This window comes from Bos indicus, chromosome 3 (assembly GCF_029378745.1).
Source record: "Bos indicus isolate NIAB-ARS_2022 breed Sahiwal x Tharparkar chromosome 3, NIAB-ARS_B.indTharparkar_mat_pri_1.0, whole genome shotgun sequence".
NCBI lineage: Eukaryota > Metazoa > Chordata > Mammalia > Artiodactyla > Bovidae > Bos > Bos indicus.
The window spans coordinates 86,878,579-86,906,278 of record NC_091762.1 but is presented as its reverse complement, the minus strand read 5'-3'; the positions used below and the strand labels follow the sequence as shown (position 1 = coordinate 86,906,278).

The 27,700-nt window shown below is 41.0% G+C and overlaps 1 protein-coding gene across 10 annotated transcripts in view; it reads left to right on the top strand.

Annotated features, from left to right (window-relative positions):
- Positions 1-27,700, top strand: part of FGGY (FGGY carbohydrate kinase domain containing) — a 525,569-nt gene that overhangs the window by 69,687 nt on the left and 428,182 nt on the right. For 7 of the 10 annotated variants that reach the window (XR_011564145.1, XM_070780298.1, XM_019957367.2 and 4 more), the window contains one exon: positions 7,217-7,305. The exons of 1 other annotated variant lie outside the window; for it this stretch is intronic. Coding sequence is in view for 7 of the 9 variants with exons in the window: in XM_070780298.1 (XP_070636399.1) it covers positions 7,217-7,305 (89 nt within the window). In the remaining 2 variants the exon portion in view is untranslated. Of the gene's footprint in view, positions 1-7,216; positions 7,306-11,981; positions 15,230-27,700 lie in introns of those variants that run through there. 2 more of the 10 variants (XM_070780312.1, XM_070780304.1) reach the window with 2 other exon arrangements.

Genomic DNA, 27,700 nt, shown 5'->3' with positions numbered 1-27,700 from the left:
TCTTTCCACTTACGTGTTGTGTGACCTTGGGACAGTTGTGATCCCTTGCTGGTTTTTACTTTGTCAACCTGCAAGGTGAAGTTTATAATTTTTTGCCTTCCCTTTATTCTTTGCCTTAAAGAATTAGGCAGATCAGATGAGATCATGCATGTCAAAGTGTTTTAAAACTCATGAAGCTCTGCAGCAGTAATTAGAGTAAGATCTATTGACTTATTAGGCACTCGTGTTATTTCACTTAACCCTCACAACGTTCTTTGAGGTCAGTGCTAGTCATGTGCCATTAGAGGAAACTGAGGCTTAGAGAAATTAATTTGCCTAAAAGCTACACAGTTGGGAAGTGGCAAGGACAGTAATCAAACTCAGGTCTGCCTGACTCCAAAGTTCTTAGAGCCCACATACCAAAGCCTTGTTTTCCTAATGATTGTGGTGGTATCACATTCCTGGGCAAAGTCAGCCTTGAAGAATATGATCAGTTTTCATACAAATGATAACATTTTTATGGTGAGGGAATCATTTCTAGTGTGGATTATAAATTCACCTCTCTGTATAATAGCAGGGCTTCAGGGAAGGTGTGGGGAGAGGATGCATATATATGTCTAGTTCTTGAAGATTAATTGAAATCTTCCAATGGAATTATTTCATTTTATAAATAAATTCTGTGAAGGTACAGTAAAACAAATCCTTCTCTAAAAGGAATAATCTACCTTGTCAGTTTATTTTATTTTTGAGGAAGATTCACTTTTATTTTATTTTTAAATTAATTTTTATTGGAATATAGTTGCTTTACAGTGTCATGTTAGTTTCTATTGAACAACAAAGTGAATCTGCTGTGTGTATACACATATCCCCTCTTTTTTGGATTTCCTTCCCATTTAGGTCATCACACAGCACTGAGTAGAGTTCTCTGAGCTATGTAGTAGGTTCTCATTATTTTATACACAGTATCAGTAGAGTATATATGTGTCATTCCCAATCTCCCAGTTTATCCCACCTCTCTTAAACCCTTGGTGTCTGTACATTTGTTTATTGGGTGTCATTCTCAGCAGAAGCATAAATATTTTTTTCTACTTGATCTTTAGGCTTCAGCTCAAATCTCTCTGCCATGAAGTCTTTTTTAGCCACCTCGGCCCCAAAGCCCTTTCCCTTCTCTGAACAATGTCTATGATTAGTCATTAGAGGTAGATATATGGCCACACACACACAAAATGAGTTATGAGGCTGACTCACCAAACCTTGCTATCAGGCTCATTACATGATCATCATACATCATCTTATTCATTACCGACTGTTTCCTTTGCACACATCTTTCTCCAGCTTCATTATAATTTTACTTTAGAAGTTTTTGATCTTAAATTTCTTTATACCTCCTGAAACTTTTTTCATTTTTTTCCCAGAAGTTAGCTGGCTTTTGCCCTCCAGGAGTTTGTCCCTTTGAGATGGACTTAGGTGTATGAGTATATAATAAGGACGCAGCAAGGGATGGAGAGATTCACTGAAAAGGTGACATTTGAGCTGCATTTGAATCAGGTAGACATTTGATCATGAGAGAAGATGGGAAAGTCAATCTCATAGTAGAGGCTTTAGCCTCGACAGAGACAGGGGAGTATAAAAGAGTACAGTGCATTTGGGGAAGGGAAAGAAATGAGGTGAGATCAGGGTGGGGAGTGGCGAAGAGAGAGGTGATGGGCAGTGAGCCCAGAAGGAGTCATACAAGTAATGGCCAAGTTGGAGCTAGGTTAAGTGTCCTGAGAGCCGTGCCAAGGAGATAAAATGTGATTCCAGGCCATGGGGAACTGTCGAACCATTTTAAACAAAGAAATGTCATGGTATGTTTTAAGTTTTTTAGAAAGATACCTCTGGTAGCACAAACTTCTCGTGTATCTGTCTGTCTGACTTGAAATATCTCCAGTGTTTGCTCTTTTTTCTCTGTAGATGGGAGTTTGAAGCACAGTTGTTTCATTCATTCTGGAAAGTTTCTAGTTGGGGATTATGACCCAGTCCATGTTTTTAGCCTTTTTTTTTTTTTTTTTAAGAATGACATTAAGGATTAAAATTTTTTCCTGAAACATCTCTCCTCTCTGGGCTATTAGCCTGTGCCCTACTTCTCAGTCCTAAATGTAGAGCGAGGATAAGTTTTTTCTTTTCAGAATGTCCTTGTGCTGGAAAACAACGTGAGTGTTGGAGATGATCCAGCAGGATCCTTTACTGGGAGGGGAAGTAGGAAGCTCTGTTCCTCCCTTTCATTCAGTGTAGACAGCAGGAAGCCCAGATAAAATCCCTTTGTAAGTCATAACAAAATACTTCATGATCCCTTCTTAACTGGTCACCTCTACTCTCCCATGCTGTTCCTGGACCCTGGCATCCCCTGACATACATTGCAGCATCTGCTTCATTTTATCCCAAAGTTCCCTTGGCATCTAGAAGCCAGCAGAGACCTCACTGCCTCCCTGGACATGGCAGTGAGAAGGAAAGGGCGAAAGCTTCATCTCTGTGCCCCAGGCTGGTGAGGTGGTTGCTGCCTGGCCTTGAACCTTGGTTTTACTACTCCACCTCTAGCCGCTGCTGAGACCCAAAGCTGTGTGTGCTTTGAGTGGTAGTCTCCTCCCAAGAAAGGCTGTGGTTTTAATGAAGTAATAGATGATTTTTTTTTTTTTTTAGAGTTGTTCTCTTTGGTGGCTTCCAAGCCTAAGGGATTGCTTAGCTCAAAGGATTGTTATTGGAATGCAGAAGCCTTGATTGCCAAGTCACACACCCCAGTAACTGCTGATTTCTTCTTCTTTTTTTTTTCTTGAAAAGACTACTTTTTGTAAGTTGCTTGGTAACTGTAGGAGAGACTTAACTCCTTCAGCACAGAGACCTCCTAGTTTGAACTGGATTCAGTGCCCAGATTATGAGATGCGTCTAAAGTTGTCCTGTGATGGGGACCTGCTCTGTGTTTACTCCAGCCCATGTACCATTTGTGTTTTATGAGAGTTTCAAGGGATATAGAAGTTAAGTGAGTTGTCCAGGATTGAAAGTGAAATCTTTGAAATTTAATGTTGTTCTTGCTGTTGTTGTTCAGTTACTGGGTCGCGTCTGACTCTTTGTGACCCAGTGAACTACAGCACGCCGGGCTTCCCTGTCCTTCACTATCTCTTGGAGTTTGCTCAAACTCATGTCCATTGAGTCAGTGATGCCATCCAACCGTCTCATTCTCTGTCACTCCCTTCTCCTCCTGCCATCAGTCTTTCCCAGCATCTGGGCTTTCGTTGGCTCTTCTCATCAGTTGGATGAATTATTGGAGCTTCAGCGTCAGTCCTTCCAATAAATATTCAGGGTTGATTTCCTTTAGGATTGACTGATTTGATCTCCTTGCTGTCCAAGGGACTCCCAAGAGTCTTCTCAAGCATCAGCTTTCTTTATGGTCCAACTCTTACATCCCTACATGACTACTGGAAAAACCACAGCTTTGACTCTACAGACCTTTGTCAGCAATAGCTTCTATCATGATGCTTTCAAAAGGCCAAAACCTACAGCTCTGATAGATCAGGGAGCTTCAGGGTGGTGACTGTGGCCTGGTGGAGAAAAGGAACCCTCACTTTAGAGCAGGTTTGGGCCAAGTCTTGTCTGACTTTGGGCAAAGTATTATCACCTGAACCTCAGTTTCTGTATCCTTGACATGTGGACTACTGTGTATCACCTACAACCTCTGAACCATCCTGAGAATCCAGTGAGACAAGGCACTGTCTTGAGACGCGGGCGCTGTTGTGAGCTGTGGAAGAATCTAAGCGCACAGTCACGGTGTCTGGTGCAGGCCCAGTGGTTCCAAAGGCAGAGTTAATTCAGTAAGATTGAGGCCCTGGGCTGGGACTCTAGTGACTGGGGAGGGGCAGGGATGGAGGGATTTTCTCATAGAACTGGATTAAAAATCCATCCACAGGGGGTAATAGGCCCTTGGCCAGTCTGGCATGTGATGACTAAACACTTGTGAATCATGGAGCCCAACCTAAGAACATCATGGGAGCCTGCTAAGCAGTGTCAACGTTTCCCAGTGAGGGATCCGGCTCTCGGAGCATCCCTTTCATCCAGGCATACGCTTGCCCCTTCTCCTTTTCTGGCTGAGTCGCAGACTTTGCTTTTGTGGAGAAGACAGGGAGTACATACTACTGCTGTCTTCTCTCCCGAGAAGGGAGGCATTCTTAAGGATCCTCCACACTCCTAATATGATACCATTTCTGGTGTCTCATTCTGTGGAGAGTTTGAGCTGGGATCTCTGACTTTGCCTGGTGATGCTGGCATTGTTTCAGGAAAAGATGACCCACCAGGCTGCCTTGCCCCTCCTGCCCCTGAAGTGTCTCTTTCTGGCCAGAGGCCTGAAGTGCTCTCTGAGATGTACTGCCTGGGTTCCATTGTCCACAGCAGCCTGTGTGCCTGGCCACAGGCTGCAAGCTCCGATTCTTCAGGTCTGTAATGACTGTGCACTAGATCTAACAGAAGCAGTTGTTGTCCCAGTTGAGGAAGACTGCTTGGCTTTGGCTGGTGGCACTGATTGATGCTGTAGCAGTTTCGTGGGTTTTTTTCTGATTGGCCTTGAATTTCTGGAGTCTTTAGAAGGAGGCTGCCATTTCTCCTTGAGAATTGATCACTGAAACCACAGAGTATGTGGGAAGCAATCTGGGGGACTACCCAGAAGACATACTAGTAATTTGACTCATCATTTCAAAGGCTACCATTTCCTGACTGTAATCTATTAGTGTACAAAGGTACTGCTAGTTCAGAACTACATTTGGTCTATTTAGTTAACTTTAAGTATTACTTTTTTTAACATTAAGATATATGGTTGTTCAAAGCAAAGTTTAGCCCTTTCTACATGTAAAGTGAAAATGTATTAGTCACTCAGTAGTGTCCAACTCTATGTGACCCCATGGACTATAGCATGCCAGGCTCTTCTGTCCATGGAATTCTTCAGGCAAGAATACTGGAATGGGTAGCCATTCCCTTCTCCAGAGGATCTTCCTGACCCAGGGGTTGAAGCCAGGTCTCTTGCATTGCAGCCAGATTCTTCTGTCTGAGCCACCAGGGAAGCCCCTTCTGCATGTAAGCGCTCACCCAAATGCTTAGGAATTTAAAACAACCAGCAGTAACAGAAAATGGGCTTAATACTGCCTTTTACATCTGAGCTCTTTTGATGTTAGTGTTGTTTTAATGGGACACTGTTCTGGGTTAAAACTGATTTTCTCTGCTGTGAGTAAGTGTCTGTGTTGTGAAAGTTGTGATGGGGAAGGAGAAAATAGGAAGAACTCATAGAAATTGAGGGCAAATGTGGATGAAGGCCAGTGGTATGTCTGTAAAATAGATACAGCAGCACTTGGGACTTTTGTATGCCACGCAGTGCTTCCCTGGTGGCTCAGCAGTAAAGAATCTGCCTGCCAATGCAGAAGATATGGGTGTGATCCCTGGTTCAGGAAGATCCCCTGGAGCAGGAAATGGCAACCCACTCCAGTGTTCTTATCTGGAAAATCCCACGGACGGAGAAGCCTGGCAGGCTGCAGTCTATGGGGTTGCAAAGAGTTGGACATAACTTAGCGACTAAACCACAAGCAGTGGAGATAACACACGTGAAAAGCCTTTGTAAACTCTGAAGTGCCCCTCACCTGAGAAAGTTTGAAAGGTGAAAATGAGCAGTTTGGTTGTTAACCTTATCTGTTGAATGTCTGCTCTGCATCACCTGCTAGCTGACACTGGCGTATGTCTCTCTTGGAGTTTCTGCCTTGTTGCCTCTGGGATCCCAAAGATACCCTTGAGCTTTTGGTGCTTTCAGCTTTGTTGTAGCCTCTTGGGGAGGGAATAAGTGAAACCAGGACACAGAGAGTTGCCTGGTTGGTAGGAAACCTTTCTTGCTGCCACTTGTCTGCAGTGCTCTTTTCTTTATGAAGTCCTACTTCTCCAGGTCCTTGGCAAAAAATGGCCACTTCACAATTTCCAGCTTTATCTCACCTCCCGTTCCACTCAAAGGCAGAAGTTAAATGACTCTAATTGGATCCTGATTCTAAATTCCTGGGAGAAGGAGTCAAATTGGCCCCGCTAGGACACATGGCTGTCCCTTGTCCAGTTAAGCGCGTTGTCTTCTACCCTTGGGGGAGACTCCAGACTGGGGCTGGAGTCATGTGATTTCCACCTGGCAGCTAAGGGTCCAGTCCTGTGTGGGGGAGGAGAGAAGACAATCATGGGATGTTACAGTTCATGAAGCTGAAAGGTCCTTGGCCTCATGGAGCTTACAGTCTAGCAGGAGAGAAGGACATTATACAGATACTTGTGAGGTGATAGGGGTTGTATGACAGCCAGATCCCCCCCTGAGGAGGAGATCGTGGATGACCTCCCTAGGGAAGGCTGCTGCTGAGTCACGTCACGTCAGTCATGTCCGACTGACTCTGTGCAACCCCATAGACGGCAGCCCACCAGGCTCCCGTCCCTGGGATTCTCCAGGCAAGAACACTGGAGTGGGTTGCCATTTCCTTCTCCAGGGAAGGCTGGATCTGGTTAACCAAAAGGGGCAGGGCAGTGTGGACCCTGGGAGGGAAAAAGGCGGGAAGTGAGGAAGGAGGGTTCCAGGCACAGGTGGCAGGGAAAAGAAAAAGCCCAGTGGTAAGAAAAAAAAAAATCCGGCCAAATTGGCAATGTGGAAGAAATTGGAAGCAACAAATATTTTAAAAAGGTATAAGGATAGGTTGATTCAGTACCATTCTCTCTGGCTTAGATTGGAAGTTCTTTGTGGACAAGGGGGGATCATTCCTGTTGTTTTTGGAACCTGTTAGCGTGGGGAGACGTTTTCATGGCAGGACACATCACATTTCATCAGGTAGTTTCCTAGTGTGATTTTTCTCCCCAGTTCCCAGCTGTTCAGCTTTGAAGTCTTTTTATATGTCTTGAAATATATCCCCTTGCAAGATGGATTGCATCCCCTTGCAAAGTGTACTTCTTCCCACACCAGGTTGGCAAAGAAGAATAAAAGGGAAATTATAGTCATTTTTGGAAGGATCAATAATTGCCAATTTTTCTTTCCTGTGTACTGCTTTTATACTCCCCTCCCCACCACCACTTCCCAGCCCCTGCACAGATGTTTTCTTGGGCATTGTTGGCTGTACTTTTGTTTTGAAAATTTTGAAACATTATTGAGAGAGGAGAGGAGGAGAAAAAATAGCCTGTAATTGATTCTAATATATATTTAATTTGGCAGAACTTGAGAGAGACTTGCTGGGATAAGGCGGGACATTTCTTTGATCTCCCAGACTTCTTATCGTGGAAGGCAACAGGTGTCACAGCACGGTATGTTAATTACAAGTTGGATTTTATTTGCGTTCATCCATTCCTGGGTGTCTGTATATATATTGCTTTCTTAACGCGCTTTGACTCGATGTACTATTTGTACATCTGCATGTGATTTTGCATACTTGAAACATCTTGAATCCATCTTCCACCTCCACTGCACATGCCCAAACACCATTGTTTTTATGAGGCCTGGAATGTGTGTATCCAAGGTGAAGACCATTCATTAAAATTGGACACATTTAAAGGAGATGTGAATAGTCCATTGTGAAATGTGACTATTTTTCCAAAGCCACTTTTTTACATGATGAAGAAAAGAAACATTTAGGCCCCTAAAATTAAGGCAAGAGATACGTTTTTTTAAGGAAGCTGATTTTAACTTTAACTAGATTGGTGTGTTAATGAAGCTATTTTGCTTTTTGTATCAATGTACCTGAATCATCCCAGAGGATAAAGGTATGTATGTTGATATCAATAGTATTTCTTAATAAATTTTGAATGTTATACATAAGTCATGTGCTATCTGGCACACACCTGACAATTTAAAAAAATACTCAAGTGTGATTGTAGCTGCTGCAGTAAACAGAGTGGATGTGTGCACAGATGTGCATATATTTGGACAGATAGGACATGAACTCTCAGTGCATGCAAACCTGTTGTCATCTTGACCTCAAATTTCAGGGGATGCACAAGGGCAGGGGTCTTCTTATCTTGAAAATGACTCATAATTGCATATAAGAAAGAAGATCATCTCCCAAAGGACGGATAAACCTGCTTCAGTGTATATATTTAGGTGTATCTTAAATTCCTCTCTTTTAAATCTTCTCCATTTTTCTTTTTATTTAACTAATGAGAAGCTGGGACGGGGAGTTTCGTTTTCCCTGTGCTCTTTCCGTTTGTCCCATTTTGTGTGATTTGGACTTAACTAGTGGAGAGTTGATGGGAGTCTAGTAGTTCATTCAGCAGCAGGGGCTTCCAGAAAGTAGAAGATGCATTTCACAAGCACTTTATTCATTTTGTTGATTACTCTCCCCTCCTCTTCGTGAAATGCTAGAGTAGAGGGGATTCACATGCATATAAAAATGGCCTTGGCAAACCTCAGGTACTCACCTTTCTCTGGGGAGAGGGCTCTGGAGGAGTGGTCTGAACTTGACCCCAGAACGTGCAATTAGTCACCGTCATCTTGTTACCATCAACGAGGAGCGGGGTTTGGGTAAATGTCTCATCTGGACCTTGCTCTTTTGTTGTAATATTGATTGTCCACAGTTATTTCAGGAAGGACCTTTCTCTAGTCCCCCCCACCACCCCCCGCCCATTTTTGTGCAGTAGTGAAGGAAGTGTTTTGATTAATTTAGCCAAATGGACCTAGAAGTCAAAGCAGTGTAAATAGTGTGGGTATCAGTAACAATCCGTTAGCCTGCAAGCCTTGAGGACTTAAAAACATAACTAAAGATGGCAGAGGACCTCAATTTTCCTTTTCTTTCCTTGGGTGTTAATCAGTCCAGTATAATGATGTCTTCCTGGGTTTTGTTGTTGTTGTTTTTTTATTTAAACTTTTTTATTTTGTATTTGAGAATAGCTGATTAATAATGTTGTGATAGTTCCAGGTGTATTACAGAGTGACTCAGCCATACATATACATGTATCTATTCTCCCTCAAACTCCCTTGCCATCTAGGCTACCACATGACATTGAGCAGAATTTTCTGTGCTGTACACTAGGTCTTCGTTGGTTATTTTAACTGTCAATTCCAAACTCCCTAACTATCCCTTGTTTTTTTCTGATGGTGCTAGATTGTCCACACCCCCATTTCCAAGCGTCTGATGTCATGTTAAGACACCAGGAAGCTTGCTTTTGAAATTAGATCTGGCTCAGATAGATTTAAATGCTGTGGCATGCATATATGCTGTGGAGTTACAGTGTAACTTATCCTCAGTTCTGCCACACAAGAGTTTGGTGACCTTGGGCATGGCCTTCCCTTGTTTGTATCTCTCTTTCCTTATCTATAAAATGTACCTTGCGAGCCCATTGGCAAAGTCTTGTTAAAACAATTTTTTCCAAACTAGCCTGCTTATAGGAATCAGCTGGATCATTCAAAGCCCACACCCCCAGGACTTCCAGTTTTAAACCTACTGAATCAGAATCTCCACAGGATACCTGGGAATATGTGTGATTAACAAGGGCCCCAGGTAGTTATGTGGTCAGGTAAATTGGAACAGCAGTGCCTAAAGAGTGCATGGAAGTAATATGTGATGGTAAGTTGGTCCATTCCTGTGAAGGATTAGAGTGTTTTAAAGAGTCAAATTAATTTGGTGAATTTAAAAATGGACAACTTCCGGTTGGCTTATCAGAACATGACTGGGGGCTTCCGTTGCCCACCCGTGACAATCTGAAACCCTGAGGATGCAGAAAGATTAGTGCTCAGAAATGACTTACTGACTAGTCCAGTCATCCCTGCCATTTTTTTCTTGACTGAGACACTCATGACTCATTCTACTTAGTATGAATTTGCAGACCCCTCCCCCGCCCTTTGCCAGAACTTGCCAGCATCTTCAGAGGCCCCTCTTCCAGCTTCCCTCTCCTGAAAAGCTGAGCCATGGACCTTGGACCCTGGGCATCACATTCCTCTTGTTAAGACGGTTGCCCTCTCCCTGGCACATGTCTGTCTTACATCTGTCTTTACTATTGTTTCTTCAAGCTCTTCTTTCTTTCTTCTCTATTTCAACTTGCATGATCAAGGGTGAAACAGGAGACCTCTGAGCTTTCTTAATTATAAACATGATTGGGGGAATGACAGTACTTACTCCATGGAGTTACTATATGGACTGACTCAATGAGGTGACAGAAAAACTTCTGACACAGCGCTGAGAAACTTTTTGAAAGAATTAACAATTTTATTTAGTTTTCTTTATCGATTTTGGCAGGGGATCTTTGCATTAAGTTTCTGGCATAGTAGGAAGAGGGAAACCCTTGTAGTCAGGGGACCTGGGTTCAGTGTCTCTGCCATGTACTGTCTGTAAGTACCTGGAGGAAATTACTACTAATCCCCCCAACTCAAATTCAGGTCCTCATCTGGACATCCGGTCAGGGTTAGAGGTACTGTGGCTAAAACGTGTAGCACATAGGAGTTAAAGAACTCATAGTTCTTGTAGTGAAAATTCCCCATGGTCTGTCCATCTTCTAGAATAAGGAAGATGAGGATCTGTGTTTGAATGTACCAATGCCAAACAAACTTTGGGCAGTGGAAAATGAACTTGGCATCCTCTGCGCCAATGAAAGGGTCAGATTTGGTGTTTATCTGGCTCTTATTGTGATTGTTTTGGGAGCTTTTGGGTACATGGGTGCCAAAAAGGCTAGAGGGTGTTTTTTTTTTTTTTTTCCTTTATTTTTTATTATTCTAGTGGAATCATAGCTAAAAAGTGATCAGATTTCACCTTGTCTTAAGCCTTCAGACTTGTTTTTGGCAGTGACTGTGTAAGAAGTCGTCTTCTTCCTCCTCTCATCTGTTTTCTTCTGTTCTCTTGTTTGACCTGCACCCTTTATTTATTGATCTTATCCTCCAAAATATGGCAGCTACTCTTGTATATCTGGGTCACTGAAAAATCATCACTTTGGCTTTGGTTAATTTGTAATTCAGTTGCATGCTTTTCAGCATTGTTGTTCGAGTTGCTAAGTTGTGTCTCTTTCGCGACCCCATGGTCTGTAGCCTACCAGCCTCCTCTGTGCATGGAATCTTCCAGGTCAGAACACTGCATGGGTTGCCGTTCGCTTCTCCAGGGGATCGTCCCAACCCAGGTATCAAACCTGCATCTCCTGCATTGGCAAGTGGCTTCTTCACCCCTGAGCCACAAGGGAAGCCCATTCTTTTCATTATATCGATGAAAATAATTATTGCTATTTTTGTTAATAGTAATTTATATAACACAGGAGAAGACTCTACACACGGACATCACCAGATGGTCAACACTGAAATCAGATTGATTATATTCTTTGCAGCCAAAGATGGAGAAGCTCTATACAGTCAGCAAAAACAAGACCGGGAGCTGACTGGCTCAGATCGTGAACTCCTTATTGCGAAATTCAGACTGAAATTGAAGAAAGTAGGGAGAACCACTAGACCATTCAGGAATGACCTAAATCAAATCCCTTATGATTATACAGTGGAAGTGAGAAATAGATTTAAGGGACTAGATGTGATAGATAGAGTGCCTAATGAACTATGGACAGAGGTTCGTGACATTGTACAGGAGACAGGGATCAAGACCATCCGCATGGAAAAGAAATGCAAAAAAGCAAAATGGCTGTCTGGGGAGGCCTTACAAATAGCTGTGAAAAGAAGAGAAGCAAAAAGCAAAGGAGAAAAGGAAAGATATAAGCATCTGAATGCAGAGTTCCAAAAAATAGCAAGGAGAGATAAGAAAGCCTTCCTCAGCAATCAATGCAAAGAAATAGAGGAAAACAACAGAATGGGAAAGACTAGAAATCTCTTCAAGAAAATTAAAGATATCAAGGGAACATTTCATGCAAAGATGGGCTTGATAAAGGACAGAAATTGTATGGACCTAACAGAAGCAGAAGATATTAAGAAGAGGTGGCAAGAATACACAGAAGAACTGTACAAAAAAGATCTTCATGACCCAGATAATCACGATGGTGTGATCACTGACCTAGAGCCAGACATCCTGGAATGTGAAGTCAAGTGGGCCTTAGAAAGCATCACTACGAACAAAGCTAGTGGAGGTGATGGAATTCCAGTTGAGCTCTTTCACATCCTGAAAGATGATGCTGTTAAAGTGCTGCACTCAATATGCCAGCAAATTTGGAAAACTCAGCAGTGGCCACAGGACTGGAAAAGGTCAGTTTTCATTCCAATCCCAAAGAAAGGCAAAGCCAAAGAATGCTCAAACTACCACACAATTGCACTCATCTCACACGCTAGTAAAGTAATGCTCAGAATTCTCCAGGCTAGGCTTCAGCAATATGTGAACCATGAACTTCAAGATGTTCAAGCTGGTTTTAGAAAAGGCAGAGGAATCAGAGATCAAATTGCCAACATCTGCTGGATCATGGAAAAAGCAAGAGAGTTCCAGAAAAACATCTATTTCTGCTTTATTGACTATGCTAAAGCCTTTGACTGTGTGGATCACAATAAATTGTGGAAAATTCTGGAAGAGATGGGAATACCAGACCACCTGACCTGCCTCTTGAGAAACCTATATGCAGGTCAGGAAGCAACAGTTAGAACTGGACATGGAACAACAGACTGATTCCAAATAGGAAAAGAAGTATGTCAAGGCTGTGTATTGTCACCCTGCTTATTTAACTTCTATGCAGAGTACATCATGAGAAACGCTGGGCTGGAAGAAACACAAGTTGGCATCAAGATTGCTGGGAGAAATATCGATAACCTCAGATATGCAGATGACACCACCCTTATGGCAGAAAGTGAAGAGGAACTAAAAAGTCTCTTGATGAAAGCGAAAGAGGAGAGTGAAAAAGTTGGCTTAAAGCTGAACATTCAGAAAACTAAGATCATGGCATCTGGTCCCATCAGTTCATGGAAAATAGATGGGGAAACAGTGGAAACAGTGTCAGACTTTATTTTTCTGGGCTCCAAAATCACTGCAGATGGTGACTGCAGCCATGAAATTAAAAAAGACGCTTACTCCTTGGAAGGAAAGTTTTGACCAAGCTAGATAGCATATTCAAAAGCAGAGACGTTACTTTGCCAACAAAGATCTGTCTAGTCAAGGCTATGGTTTTTCCAGTGGTCATGTATGGATGTGAGAGTTGGACTGTGAAGAAAGCTGAGCGCCAAAGAATTGATGCTTTTGAACTGTGATGTTGGAGTAGACTCTTGAGAGTCCCTTGGACTGCAAGGAGATCCAACCAGTCCATTCTAAAGTCCTAGGTGTTCATTGGAAGGACTATCCTAAAGCTGAAACTCCAACACTTTGGTCACCTCATGTGAAGAGTTGACTCATTGGAAAAGACTCTGATACTGGGAGGGATTGGGGGCAGGAGGAGAAGGGGACGACAGAGGATGAGATGGCTGGATGGCATCACCGACTCGATGGACATGAGTTTGAATGAACTCCGGGAGTTGGTGATGGACAGGGAGGCCTGTCGTGCTGCAATTCATGGGGTCGCAAAGAGTTGGACACGACTGAGTGACTGAACTGAACTGAACTGACTGAATTTATATAATCATCATCATCATTTATGGAATGCATTCTCTGTATCTGAGCTAATATTTTAACAAGTGTGAACCCCATTAGTCTTCCTAAGCATCAGGTAAAACAGGTTATGGTATCACCATTTTACCATTCAAGAACTGAAGCTCCATGTTTTAGTAATTTGCCACGTCATAGCCTTTAGTGGCTAATAGTCCAGAATTTTGGTAACATGAGAAATGGGAAGTCAGAAATTTGTATAATAAAATTTTGTGTAATCAGAGAAAACCATATATACATATAAATCTCCCTAAAGAGATTTGAAGTGACTAGTAATAGAAGATAAAAACAGTGATAAAGATGTGAAAAGTGGAATGAAATCACAATGGAGTGAAATATTAATAGAATAACATAAAGTTGCTGCTATTGCTGCTAAGTCGTTCCAGTCTTGTCCGACTCTGTGCGACCCCAGAGACGGCAGCCCACCAGGCTCCCCTGTCCCTGGGATTCTCCAGGCAAGAACACTGGAGCGGGTTGCCATTTCCTTCTCCAATGCATGAAAGTGAAAAGTGAAAGTGAAGTCGCTCAGTCATGTCCGACTCTTAGCGACCCCATGGACTGCAGCCCACCAGGCTCCTCCGTCCATGGAATTTTCCAGGTGAGAATACCGGAGTGGGGTGCCATTGTCTTCTCCAACATAAAGTTAAGAACATCATAAAAACTATGTGATTCTTCTTAATTACCAACAGATTTGTTTCCAAACTTCCTAGTCACCAAAGAAAAAGTGAGAACATAATCAAGATGAACTGAGTGAACAGATGAGAACCCAATTGCTGTTCAGTAGTAGAACTACTTCTAACACTGGGATCTGAGATAAGTTCCTCCTGGATTATCAAGGATTAGCAATACTCTGTAAACTGTCTAAAAGTATGTCCTTTTAAATTCAATTATAATTTCAAGTAGGCTTTATGTTAAACTAATTCTAGATTTACAAGAAAGTTGTGAAGATAGTATGAGAGTTCCGATATACTTGACACCCCGTTTCCCTTATTATTAACATTTATGTTAGTGTGATACATTCATAAACAGTTGATGAACCAGTGTTGCTATATTATTATTAACTAAATTCTGTACCTAGTCATATTTCTTTAGCTTTTACCTAATGGGCTTTTTTTTTTTTTAAATTCCAAGATCCGATTTTGGATACCACATACATGTAATCATATCTCCTTAGTCTCTTCATGACTTTGACAATTTCTCCACTTTCCCTGTTTTTGATGACTTTGATGGTTTCGAAGAATGGTTATATATATTATAGCATGTCCCTCTAATGTAATTTGTTTGATGTTTATTTCATGATGAGACATGAGTAGTATGTTTTTGGAAGACTACCGTGCCATTTTCTGTTGAGTACTGATATTATCATATCATGTCATGTCATATCATCTATCATGCTGCTAAGTCACTTCAATCGTGTCTGACTCTGTGTGATCCCATAGACGGCAGCCCACCAGGCTCCTCCGTCCCTGGGATTCTCCAGGCAAGAACACTGGAGTGGGTTGCCATTTCCCTCTCCAATGCATGAAAGTGAAAAGTGAAAGTGAAGTCGCTCAGTCGTGTCTGACCCTCAGCGACCCCATGGACTGCAGCCTTCCAGGCTCCTCCATCCATAGGATTTCCCAGGCAAGAGTACTGGAGTGGGATGCCATTGCCTTCTCCGATCATCTATCATACCACATCATATATCAAGGGTAAATACTGTTAATATGATATCAGTGTTGATGTTGACCTTGATCTTGTGGCTGAGGTATCGTTTGTCAGGTTTCTCCAATCTAAAGTTACTCCTTTCCTCTTCCTATCTTGTACTTTTTGGAAAGAAATCACCATTCACAGTTCATAGCAAGGAGTAGAAAGGAGTTATGCTTTATTTTCTTAAGAATAGAGTTATCTACATAAATTACTTTGAATTTTCATAGGAGATTTATCCTCAATTCATTTGTTTTTATTGCTTAGGACTAAAAGAAATGATGACCAGGTTCCTTATGCACAAGAGACTATTTGGTTAGTTTGCTTTAGAAGTTATATGTTAGAATTTCTGAGACTTTTCTATGGCATGTGGGAAACCAGGACTAAGCTTCTAGAATCTCAGGTTTATTTTTCCTTACATTTCATATATGTTATACATTACTTCTCTCCCCCCTCAGTTCAGTTCAGTTGAGTCGTTCAGTCGTGTCCGACTCTTGCCTACTACAATGTAAAATTCTGTGAAGGTTGTTGGTAAATATTTTCTACTTTAAGAGATGAATTTATGTTCTTTAGAACTGTAATCTTTTTAAAATTGCATTTATTGTCTGGATTTGCATGGTTCTCTATGTTTGGGGTTGAGGGATATTAATATATTGTTATTTTCCTTATGGTTATTTGCTAATCTGTTAGGTGAAGATTCTGGCAGGTTATTGATCCACATCTGTAGTCATTTTCCAAGTATAATCTCCAGGATTTCAAAAATTTAGTAAAATTATTTAGACGGGTTATTATTGTGTTTCATTTATTAAATTATAAATCTGCCTTGCACAATTTATTTTACTCATTATTGTATTTTCCATATCAATAGATATTATCTGAAAACATGTTTTTGATACCTGTTTAATATTCTATCCTATATCTATATGATATGTCTGTGTCAATCTTTAACCTTAAAATGATGGCTTATTTTAATGTGTATTTATATTATTAAATGCTTCAGCTTTGGCATCGGTCCTTCCTGTGAATATTCAGGATTGATAGCCTTCGGAGTTGACTGGTTTGATTTCTTTGCAGTCCAGGGGACTCTCAGGAGTCTTCTCCAGCACACAGTTTAAAAGCATCAATTTTTTGACTCTATATATATGTGTGTGTGTGTATCTGTAGATATGTATGTATATATAATATATACATTAGGTATATATGTGTGTAAGTTTCTGGACTTTCTATTCTCTTTCATCTTTCTATTTTTCTCTCCTTGGGCCCATTATCTTCATTATTGTAACAATAAAACAAGTCTTCATAACTGGTAGTGCAAGTCCCCAAGCCTTGTTTTTCTTCTTCAAGGTTCTATTGACTGCTCTTGGTCTTTTACATTTGCAGATAGATTTTAGAATCAACTTGTCAATTTCTACAGAGAGAATAAAAACAGCTGCTGGGATTGTTTTTGGAATTGGATTAAATCAATAAGTCAGTTTGGGAGAAAATTGATATCTTTGGTGGCTTTATTTTTTTTTTAACTTTTATTTTATATTGGAGTATAGCCAATTAACAATATTGTGATAGTTTCAGGTTAACAGCAAAGGAATTCAGCCATACATATACATATATCCATTCTCCCCCAAACTATCCTTCCATCCAGGCTGCCACGTAACATTGAGCAGAGTTCCATGTCCTATACAGTAGGTCCTTGTTGGTTACCCATTTTAATTACAGCAGCGTGTACATGTCCATCCCACACTCCCTAACTTATCCCTTTCCCCCATCCTTCTCCCAGGCAACCATAAGTTCATACTCTAATTCTGTGAGTCTCTTTCTGTTTTGTAAGTAAGTTCATTTGTATCATTTCTTTTTAGATTCTACGTATTAGTGATGCTTAACGATATTTCTCCTTCTCTGTATGACTTACTTCACTCAGTATGACAATCTCTAGGTCCATCCACGTTGCTGCAGATGGCATTATTTCATTCTCTATAATGGCTGAATAATATTCCATTGTATATATATAAAACTCAGCACTGGCCACAGAACTGGAAAAGGTCAGTTTTCATTCCAATCCCAAAGAAAGGCAATGCCAAAGAATGCTCAAACTACCGCACAATTGCACTCATCTCACACGCTAGTAAAGTAATGCTCAAAATTCTCCAAGCCAGGCTTCAGCAATACATTAACCGTGAACTTCCAGATGTTCAAGCTGGTTTTAGAAAAGGCAGAGGAATCAGAGATCAAATTGCCAACATCTGCTGGATCATGGAAAAAGCAAGAGAGTTCCAGAAAAACATCTATTTCTGCTTTATTGACTATGCCAAAGCCTTTGACTGTGTGGATCACATTAAACTGTGGAAAATTCTGAAAGAGATGGGAATACCAGACCACCTGACCTGCCTCTTGAGAAACCTATGTGCAGGTCAGGAAGCAACAGTCAGAACTGGGCATGGAAAAACAGACACCAAATAGTTGTCACCCTGCTTATTTAACTTCTATGCAGAGTACATCATGAGAATTGCTGGGCTGGAGGAAGCACAAGCTGGAATCAAGATTGCCAGGAGAAATATCAATAACCTCAGATATGCAGATGACATCACCCTTATGGCAGAAAGTGAAGAAGAACTAAAGAGCCTCTTGATGAAAGTGAAAGAGGAGAGTGAAAAATTTGGCTTAAAGCTCAACATTCAGAAAACTAAGATCATGGCATCTGGTCCCATCACTTCACGACAAATAGATGGGGAAACAGTGGAAACAGTGTCAGACTTTATTTTTCTGGGCTGCAAAATCACTGCAGATGGTGACTGCAGCCATGAAATTAAAAAACGCTTACTCTTTGGAAGGAAATTTATGACCAACCTAGACAGCATATTAAAAAACAGAGACATTACTTCTTTCACAAAGGTCCGTCTAGTCAAGGCTATGGTTTTCCCAGTGGTCATGTATGGATGTGAGAGTTGGACTATAAAGAAAGCTGAGCACCAAAGAATTGATGCTTTTGAACTGTGTTGTTGGAGAGGACTCTTGAGGGTCCCTTGGACTGCGGGGAGATCCAGCCAGTCCATCCTGGAAGAGATCGATCCTGGGTGTTCATTGGAGGGACTGATGTTGAAGCTGAAGCTCTGATGCTTTGGCCATATGATGTGAAGAGCTGACTCATTGGAAGGGACCCTGATGCTGGGAAGGATTGAGGGCAGGAGGAGAAGGGGATGACAGAGGATGGGATGGTTGGATGGCATCACCGACTTGGTGGATGTGGGTTTGGGTGGACTCTGGGGGTTGCTGATGGACAGGGGGGCCTGGCATGCTGCACTTCATGGGGCACAAAGATTCAGACACAACTGAGCGACTGAACTGAACTGAATATGTCAGTGTATTTGTAAACAAAAGCTACATCTCCCATGGATATATTTAAGGCTGAATCCCTTTACTATTCACCTGAAACTGTTACAACATTGTTTGTTAATCCGCTATACCCCCAGTACAAAATAAAGTAAAAAGTAAATCTTGCTGCAAAAAAAAAAAAAATGCATTTACTTTTTCTTATATTTATTAACTACTTATTCTATTAAGTTATGCCAGTTAACATCAATAACTATTAGTATTACAGGTATCAATTACCTATTTATGTCAACTACTAATATTAATATTGGATTTCAGTGTTTTCTTAAGTATTGGTGAGCATTCATTTTTGTTGTTGTTGTTGTTTTAGTATTTCCCCCCAAGGTATTATTTTTGAAACAAGTTTAAAGCTACAGAAAAGTTGAGAGAGTGATATAGGGAACACCATATCTTTACAATAAACTACATTCATCAGTTAATGTTTTTGTTACATTGTGCTCAAAAGCGCTCTGACATGCAAATATGTGTTTATTTTGCTAAGCCATTTATAAATTAATTCCAAATACCATATTTTTCTTCATAAATTCTGCAATGCGGTCCCCAAGAGTACTGTCCTTCTCCTATGTAAACACAGTGCTGTTAATCACACTTAGGACGATTAGCGTTAATCCTCACTATTGTGGGCTTCCAGGTGGTGCTGGTGGTAAAGAACCTGCCCGCCAGTGCTTCCCTAATGGCTCAGATGGTAATGAATCTGCCTGCAATGAAGGAGACCAGGGTTCGATCCCTGGGTTAGGAAGATCCCTGGAGTAGGAAATGGCAACCCACTCTAGAAATCTTGCCTGGAGGATTCTTTACAGAGGAGCCTAGCAGACTGCAGTCCGTGGGGTCACAAGAGTCAGACACAACTGAGTGACTAACACTAACACACTCACTATGTACATTCCCAACAGGTACCCTTTGGTTGGGGCTTTTCTGGTGGCTCAGACAGTAAAGAATCTGCCTGTAATGTGGGAGACCCTGGTTTAATCTCCCAGTCGTGAAGATCCCCTGGAGAAGGGAATGGCAACCTACTCCCGTTTCTTGTCTGGAGAATTCCATGGACAGAGGAGCCTGATGGCTCCTATACAGTCCTTAGGATCGTAAAGAGTCAGACATGATGGAGTAACTTACATGCACATACCTATTAGTTAAATGTTCAAAGTACCACTCACCTTTCCTTGCTGTTGGGGTTCTGACTGATAGAGACTACATAAAGAGCATATTAGCTAAATAAACAATGAACACCTACCTCGTAATTTTAGAAAATACTCATTAACTTCTAATGTGTAGAGCTTTTAGTATACTGGATGGATAAAGCAACTCAGAAATGAGGCTAAACCAGCAACCACATATGCAGGTGTATGTGTACTTACATGGAGGAAGGCTGGCCTGGTATGCCAACCAAATGTCATCAAGTCAAGTAACTGAGTCAGCAACATGAATGCAGATGACACTTAGGTGTGCTTTCTTGAAGCCAAGGCACCCTGGTTGCACCTGGTCATAGAGAGCAACGGTGAGGGGTCTGTGTTATTCTAAGAATGACATCTTTAACACAGTGACCCCTTAAAACGTGGCTTAATATATTCCAGTATCACAACAGTCAGATGGATTTCCCTTACCCTCTTGGAGAAAATTAAGTCAGAGGCTAGGGTGTAAAGTCAGCTCTGCTTCCTCTGGTGCTGCTCTCAGTGGAGAGAGCCAGTGGGTAGCCATCGCATGCTCCCTACAGGCCAAGATAGCAGGGCAGCATGGGAGGAAGGAGGGAGAGACTTCTATGATAATATCTGCCTCTGGTGACGTGCCTGCTGTCCACATCCCTCCCTTAGTACTTGATGTCCTGATTACCTCTCTCATTGCATATCTAAGATAAGATTTGATTAAAAAAACAGCTTTATTGTGAAAGAATTCATATACTGTACAAGTCACTCATTTATATAGGCCAGTGCTTTTGATTATTTTATGAGTTATAATAGCTAAATATTTATAGCATACAATTTACCATTTAAGCCATTTTAATTTTTTTTCTGTTTTTTAATTAATTTATTTTTTTTTACTTTACAATATTAAAGTAATTTTAAGTATACAGTTCAATATTTTTAAGTATACAGTTAATATATTTTATATTTTTAAGTATACAGTTCAGTAGCATTAATTACATTCATGGTGTTGAATAGCTGTTACCACTATCTCCAAAATTTGTTACTCAAATACAAATTCTAACCATTAAGTAACAACTCCCAGTTCATTCCTTCCCTCTCTCCTTGTAATGTCCAACCTACTTTCTGTCTTTATGAATTTGCCTATTATAGATATCCCATAAAAGTAGGATTTCATATGTCTGGCTTATCAGTAGTGCTTTCAGTATTCATCCATGTTGTAATACATAAGAATTTCCTTCATTTTTATGGCTGAATGATATTCCATTATATACATGCACTGCATTTTGCTTTTCCATTCATCTGTTGGTGGACCCTTGATGGATAATTGGGTCATTTCTTCCTTTTGGCTATAATGAATAATGCTACCAGGAATATTGGTATATATTTTTGAGTCTCTTCTTTCAGTTCTTGTCGGTATTTAACTAGGAGTTTAATTGCTGGGTCACATGGCAATCCCTTGTTTAGCTTTCTGAGGACCCAGTGTACTTTTCCACAGCAATTGCTTCATTCAGTATTCCCACCAGCAACGTATAAGGATTCTGATTTCTCTACATCTTCACCAACATTTGTTTCCGTGTTTTGTTTTTTTTTTAATTATAGCTACTCTCATAACTGCCAAATGGATTCTCATTGTTGTTAATGACTTGATATTGTTTGTTTGCAATATATTGAATTAAAGGAAAACTGATTGGATTTAGGTCATTCTAGAGGTAACATTTTTGGGCCATAATTTGGTTGAAACTTGACAAGGGTTCTAGAGGTAGTATCATAAAATTAAAGAATTCTGGGGAAAATATAATTTATTTCTGATATGATTGATGCAAAAACTCTTTGATTTGCATTGTTTTATGGTTGTGTTCTCAGAACAACAGTATAAAACATTTCTTCTAGGTTCTATGAAAAATGATTCATCCATCCTTTTTTTTTATTTATTTTATTTATTTTTTTTAATTAATTTTATTTTATTTTTAAACTTTACATAATTGTATTAGTTTTGCCAAATATCAAAATGAATCTGCCACATTTTGCATCAGCTTATTTTTCAGTATCTTTATAATAGTGCTGAGAAATGGCCTGTAAATATTAGATTTCCTTTATCCTTATTTTTTGGGAAGAAAGAGTTCTCTCACTCTTACAGAGGAAACACAATCCTTATCTCTTCACTGATGAGTAATAGAAATAATAGAAAGTTTAAAATCACAGTGGTTTGAACACATAAGTGTTCATTCTCTTCTGTAAATATATCTAGTAGTCTTGGGCTACTTTGAAAGTCCCATGAAGTCATCAAGGACACTAACTGTTTTGGCATTTTTACTTCAGTTATCTTTGGGCCTGACTTCTGTCCTCAAAGACATCTCATGACATTGAGACCTCAAAATGGCTGCTGGAGTACAGACTTTTCAGCCCACATTCCACGTAGCAGGAAGAAAGAAGGTTCAGTTCAGTTCAGTGGCTCAGTTGTGTCCAACTCTTTGCGACCCCATGAATTGCAGCACGCCAGGCCTCCCTGTCCATTACCAACTCCCGGAGTTCACCCAAACTCATGTCCTTCGAGTCGGTGATGCCATCCAGCCATACTGAGATCCAGGGGATCTCATCCTCTGTCGTCCCCTTCTCCTCCTGCCCCCAATCCCTCCCAGCATCAGAGTCTTTTCCAATGAGTTAACTCTTCGCACGAGGTGGCCAAAGTACTGGAGTTTCAGCTTCACCATCAGTCCTTCCAAAGAACACCCAGGACTGATCTCTTTCAGAATGGACTGGTTGGATCTCCTTGCAGTCCAAGGGACTCTCAAGAGTCTTCTCAAACACCACACTTCAAAAGCATCAATTCTTCGGTGCTCAGCTTTCTTCACAGTCCAACTCTCACATCCATACATGACCACTGGGAAAACTGTAGCCTTGACTAGACGGAGCTTTGTTGGCAAAGTAATGTCTCTGCTTTTGAATATGCTATCTAGGTTGGTCGTAACTTTCCTTCCAAGGAGTAAGCGTCATTTAATTTCATGGCTGCAATCATCATTTGCAGTGATTTGGGAGCCCCCCAAAATAAAGTCTGACACTGTTTCCACTAAACATCTATTTCCCATGAAGTGATGGGACCAGATGCCATGATCTTAGTTTTCTGACTGTTGAGCTTTAAGCCAACCTTTTTACTCTGCTCTTTCACTTTCATCAAGAGACTTTTTAGTTCCTCTTCCCTTTCTGCCATAAGGGTGGTGTCATCTGCATATCTGAGGTTATTGATATTTCTCCTGGCAATCTTGATTCCAGCTTGTGCTTCTTCTAGTCCAGCGTTTCTCATGATGTACTCTGCATATAAGTTAAATAAGCAGGGTGACAATATACAGCCTCAACTTACTCTTTTTCCTATTTGGAACCAATAGTCTTTTTTCCATGTCCAGTTCTAACTGTTGCTTCCTGACCTGCATATAGGTTTCTCAAGAGGCAGATCAGGTGGTCTGGTATTCCCATCTCTTTCAGAATTTTCCACAGTTTATTGTGATCCACACAGTCAAAGGCTTTGGCATAGTCAGTAAAGCAGAAATAGATGTTTTTCTGGCACTCTCTTGCTTTTTCGATGATCCAGTGCATGTTGGCAATTTGATCTCTGGTTCCTCTGCCTTTTCTAAAACCAGCTTGAACATCTGGAAGTTCACGTATTGCTGAAAGAAGGTTGGAGGTGCATAAAATGATGTGCACACCTGAGTCAGCCTTTTTAAAGCATTCTTTGAAGATCTGCAGAATACTTTTGCTTGCATATCATTGGTTTGTGCTCGCATGCAGCTAGACTGGAGCCAGATAAAGTTGAATGCCTTGTGACTTGAGTGAAATTGTTTATCTTACTACTAAATAAAAAGGGAGAATTAATACTGAGCAAGTAAAAAGATAGTCACAAATTGTAATTTGTCAGTAAATATTAATTGATATCCCAGATACTGATTTATAAGCCTTCTGTGATAGTGACAGAGAGAAGGGTGAGCATGGTAGAGGTCATAGAGGAGATGATGTAAGTTTGAAACAACCTTAGCTTACAATTTCCTTCATCTATCCATTCATTCACTTATTCTTTGTGTATATATTAATAGACCACCTAAGAGGCCTCCTCTGTCTTGTCTAACAGTAGGTAGGTACACATTTATTTAAACTGTACAAATTCATTTAAGGTCTGGAGCCAAATACTCCTTAGCTCAAAGTTTTGCTCTGCCATTGATTAGCTGGGTGAACTTGGATAAGTTATGTAGTCCTTCTCAGTCCCAGGTTCCATTTTTGGTTAGTGCTGTTGCTGCTGCTAAGTCGCTTCAGTTGTGTCCGACTCTGTGTGACCCCATGGACAGCAGCCCACCAGGCTTCTCCGTCCACCGAACTCTCCAGGCAAGAATACTGGAGTGGGTTGCCAGTTCCTTCTCCTTTTTTGGTTAAAGAGGGACAAAAACTTCATGGCTTTGTTTTAGGGAGAAAATGGAGCACTGTGGTGAAACCTGTACGGAAAGTGCACACAAGTTTCTACTTTCATTTATCTTTCTCTTTGGTCTTTATTTTTAGTTTTAACTTTTAAGGTGAAGCTAAATTTAGTTAAACAGCTTCCAGGTGGGGTGTGGACAATGGACCATTTACAAACAATAATCTGTTGGGCAACCTGTCTCCCCCTATTTGCAGCTTTTGTCTAGACTTCCTATGGATATGATCAGGGTGCTGTGAGTCAGGGAGTGTGAGAGTGTTACCAAAGCTCCAGGAGCTATTGTGGGTGTGAAAAAATGAGCAGATGCCAGGAAACCACAGGCTGTCAGTGTTCAGAGGCTGCAAGTCCAGGGAGGGCAGGAGAGAATTGAATATACCCAGGCTTGTTGGAGCAGGAGGGGAATGCAGTGTTCCTATCATTGCTTCTCACCCACACCTACCAAAAGCATCAGAATTGAGGTACAGACCCCCGGAGCCTGGGAGTCCTGCTGCTACCCGCAGCATTGCTTAACTATGGGGTCAGTGACGGTCCTTCTTTATCTACTATGATGAGTGAAATCCTGGGGAAGGATTTCTTCTTTCACTTGTCATCAGTAAAGCAAATCTCCATAGAAAAGGTTAAGAATCCCTACCTTTGTTCTTTGGGACAAAGGAGGTAGAAATGTGTGACCTTGGGTGGTTATGATGTTCGCCCTTCATTAAGAACCACTGATTTGAATTTACTTAGTTTCCATAACTTAAAAAAATAATAACAGCCAATTTTTATTGAGTACTTGCTGTGTATCTAGATATCAAGGTACTGGTATCAGGTCTTTTTAAAAAAGATATATATATATATATATATATATATATATGTATGTATGGGGGGTGGGGGCTTCCCAGGTGGTGCTCGCGATAAAGAATCCGCCTGCCAGTGCAGAAGACATAAGAGACATGGGTTTGATCCCTGGGTCTGGAAAATCCTGTGGAGAAGGGCGTGGCAACACACTCCAGTATTCTTGCCTAGAGAATGCCTCGGACAGAGGGACCTGGCAGGTTTGCAAAGAGTCAGGCATGACTGAAGTGACACATATATGTTGAAGTACAGTTGGTTTACAATGTTCTTTTAGTTTCAGGTGTACAGCACAGTGATTCAGACATGTATATATTCCCTTAGGTTATTACGGAATATTGAGTACAGTTCTTTGTACTGTTCAGTAGGTTCTTGTTGATTATCTATTTTCTGTATTGTAGTGTGTATATGTTAATCCCATATTTTATGGGATTAATAAATCCCGTAAAAAATCCTCTAATTTGTCCCTCTCCTTCCCCTTTCTCCTTTGGTAACCCTAAGTTTGTTTTCTATGTCTGTGGGTCTATTTCTATTTTGTCAATAATTTCATTTGTATCTTTTTTTCAGTGAAATTCCACATATAAGTGATATCATATGATATTTGTCTTTTTCTGTCTGGCATATTTCACTTAGTATGATAATCTCTGGGTCTGTGTTGCTGTAAATGGCGGTATTTCATTCTTTCTTTGGCTGAGTAATATTCCATCACACACACACACACACACACACCCCTACGCGCACACACACACACCCCTACACACACACACACCCTACACATACACTCACCCCTACACACACACACACCCCTACACACTCACACAAACCCCTTCACACACACACACACACACACACACACACACACACCCCTACACACTCACACACCCACACACCCCTACCACCCCTACACACACACACACACGCACACACACACACACACACCCCTACACACACACACACACACACACACCCCTAGATGTGAGTGCTTACACCTGAAAGATAATGGCCAGTATCACTGTAATTTTCCAACTGAGCAGCTCCATAGCATTTCCTTTACTTAAGAGTTTTCTCTGAGACCTAGTATCACTTTTAGAATACAGCAATCTTGGGATGGGATACCTCATTTAAAAACAGTATGATGGTATGTGCTGTGCTGTGCTGTGCTTAGTCGCTCAGTCATGTCCAACTCTTTGGGACCCCATGGACTGTAGCCTGCCAGGCTTCTTGGTCCATGGTGATTCTCCAAGCAAGAATACTGAATGGGTTGCCATACCCTCCTCCAAGGGATCTTCCCAACCCAGGTATCGAACCCAAGTCTCCCACATTGCAGGCAGATTCTTTACCATCTGAGCCACCAGGAAAGCCCAAGAATACTGGAGTGGGTAGCCTTTCCCTTCTCCAGTGGGTCTTCCCAACCCAGGAATCGAACCAGATTCTCCTGCATTGCAGGCTGATTCTTTACCAGCTAAGCTAGCAGGGAAGCCCTATGGTGGTATATTCTTTGCTAAAAAATGTTTGGAACTATAAAAATGCTAAAGAATAGAGATCTCATTTTCCTTGTAATATGACAGAATTTCAGAAGGGTCTCACTCTGAGGGTGAAACTTGTACATTGTAGTTTGTTGTCCAGGGTGGCTATCACTGTAGGTGAACTCTTAATGAATTTCATTATTGGGTCTTCTGAGTATACTGTACCTGTGTGATTCTGGGTGCCTCTAAATTTCTGTCAATTTGATGAAGGTATGTATATTCAGTCTTGGAGTCCATGATACTGTAAGCTCTGAGACCTTGGTGATGGCCAGGACCCACATCATTAGGTACATAAGGTGTCATGGTTTGAAACTGGGAAGATGTGTCTGGTCCAGTCAGATAACTTTGGGTCTCCTGGAACTCAGTGTGTTTGCAGAATCTGATGGTTGGCTTAGGTGATCCATTTAGCTTCTCCCTGGATTAAAACTCTTGAGTCTGAGAGGTAATGGTATTGATCAAAGTCTTGCTTTGACTTATTGCTTCACCTTTTTTAGAAAAAGTATTATGAAAGTTGAGCATTAAGTTCAACCCTTTGTGATGTCACTTAGTGTCAAACTCTTTCCTTCTTTTTTCACCTCTTCTAGTTAATTATTTTTTAATTTATCTTCTTTTTTTCATTGTTTTCTTCACTTTTCTTCCCTCCCTCTATCTAAATTATTGTCAGGGACCTTTGAAGAGAATTCTTAAATGTTATTAAGAAATTGTAGTCAGGGAGCCCTTTGTTCCCAAGTCATTTAGAAGATTGCCTTTCCTTTTGTTAAATACAAAAAATTGTCAACCTGTATTGTGAAAATGTGCCAGAAACTGTGTTCACCAAAAAAAGCGTCAGCTCTCATTATTGCCCAGATATTATTCTTTTCAAAAGCTAAGCGCTGTCCCCAGGCTTTCTAAACAATCTTCGGCTCATTCATCTTCCTGGTTTCGTTAAATTTTGAACCTCTCTGGGTCTATATAGAGTGGCAGCGTGTCTTTTAAAAATTAATGGGTTCCAAATGCCATTCAAACCTATTTCCGCCCTCAACCTCCTGCTCCCTTCTCCAGCCCTGCCTGTTAGGAGTCTTATATTCTGTATAAATATTGAGCTGGAGATAGTTTCTAAAGAGGTGTTTGGACTTTTAATTAACACTGACAGCC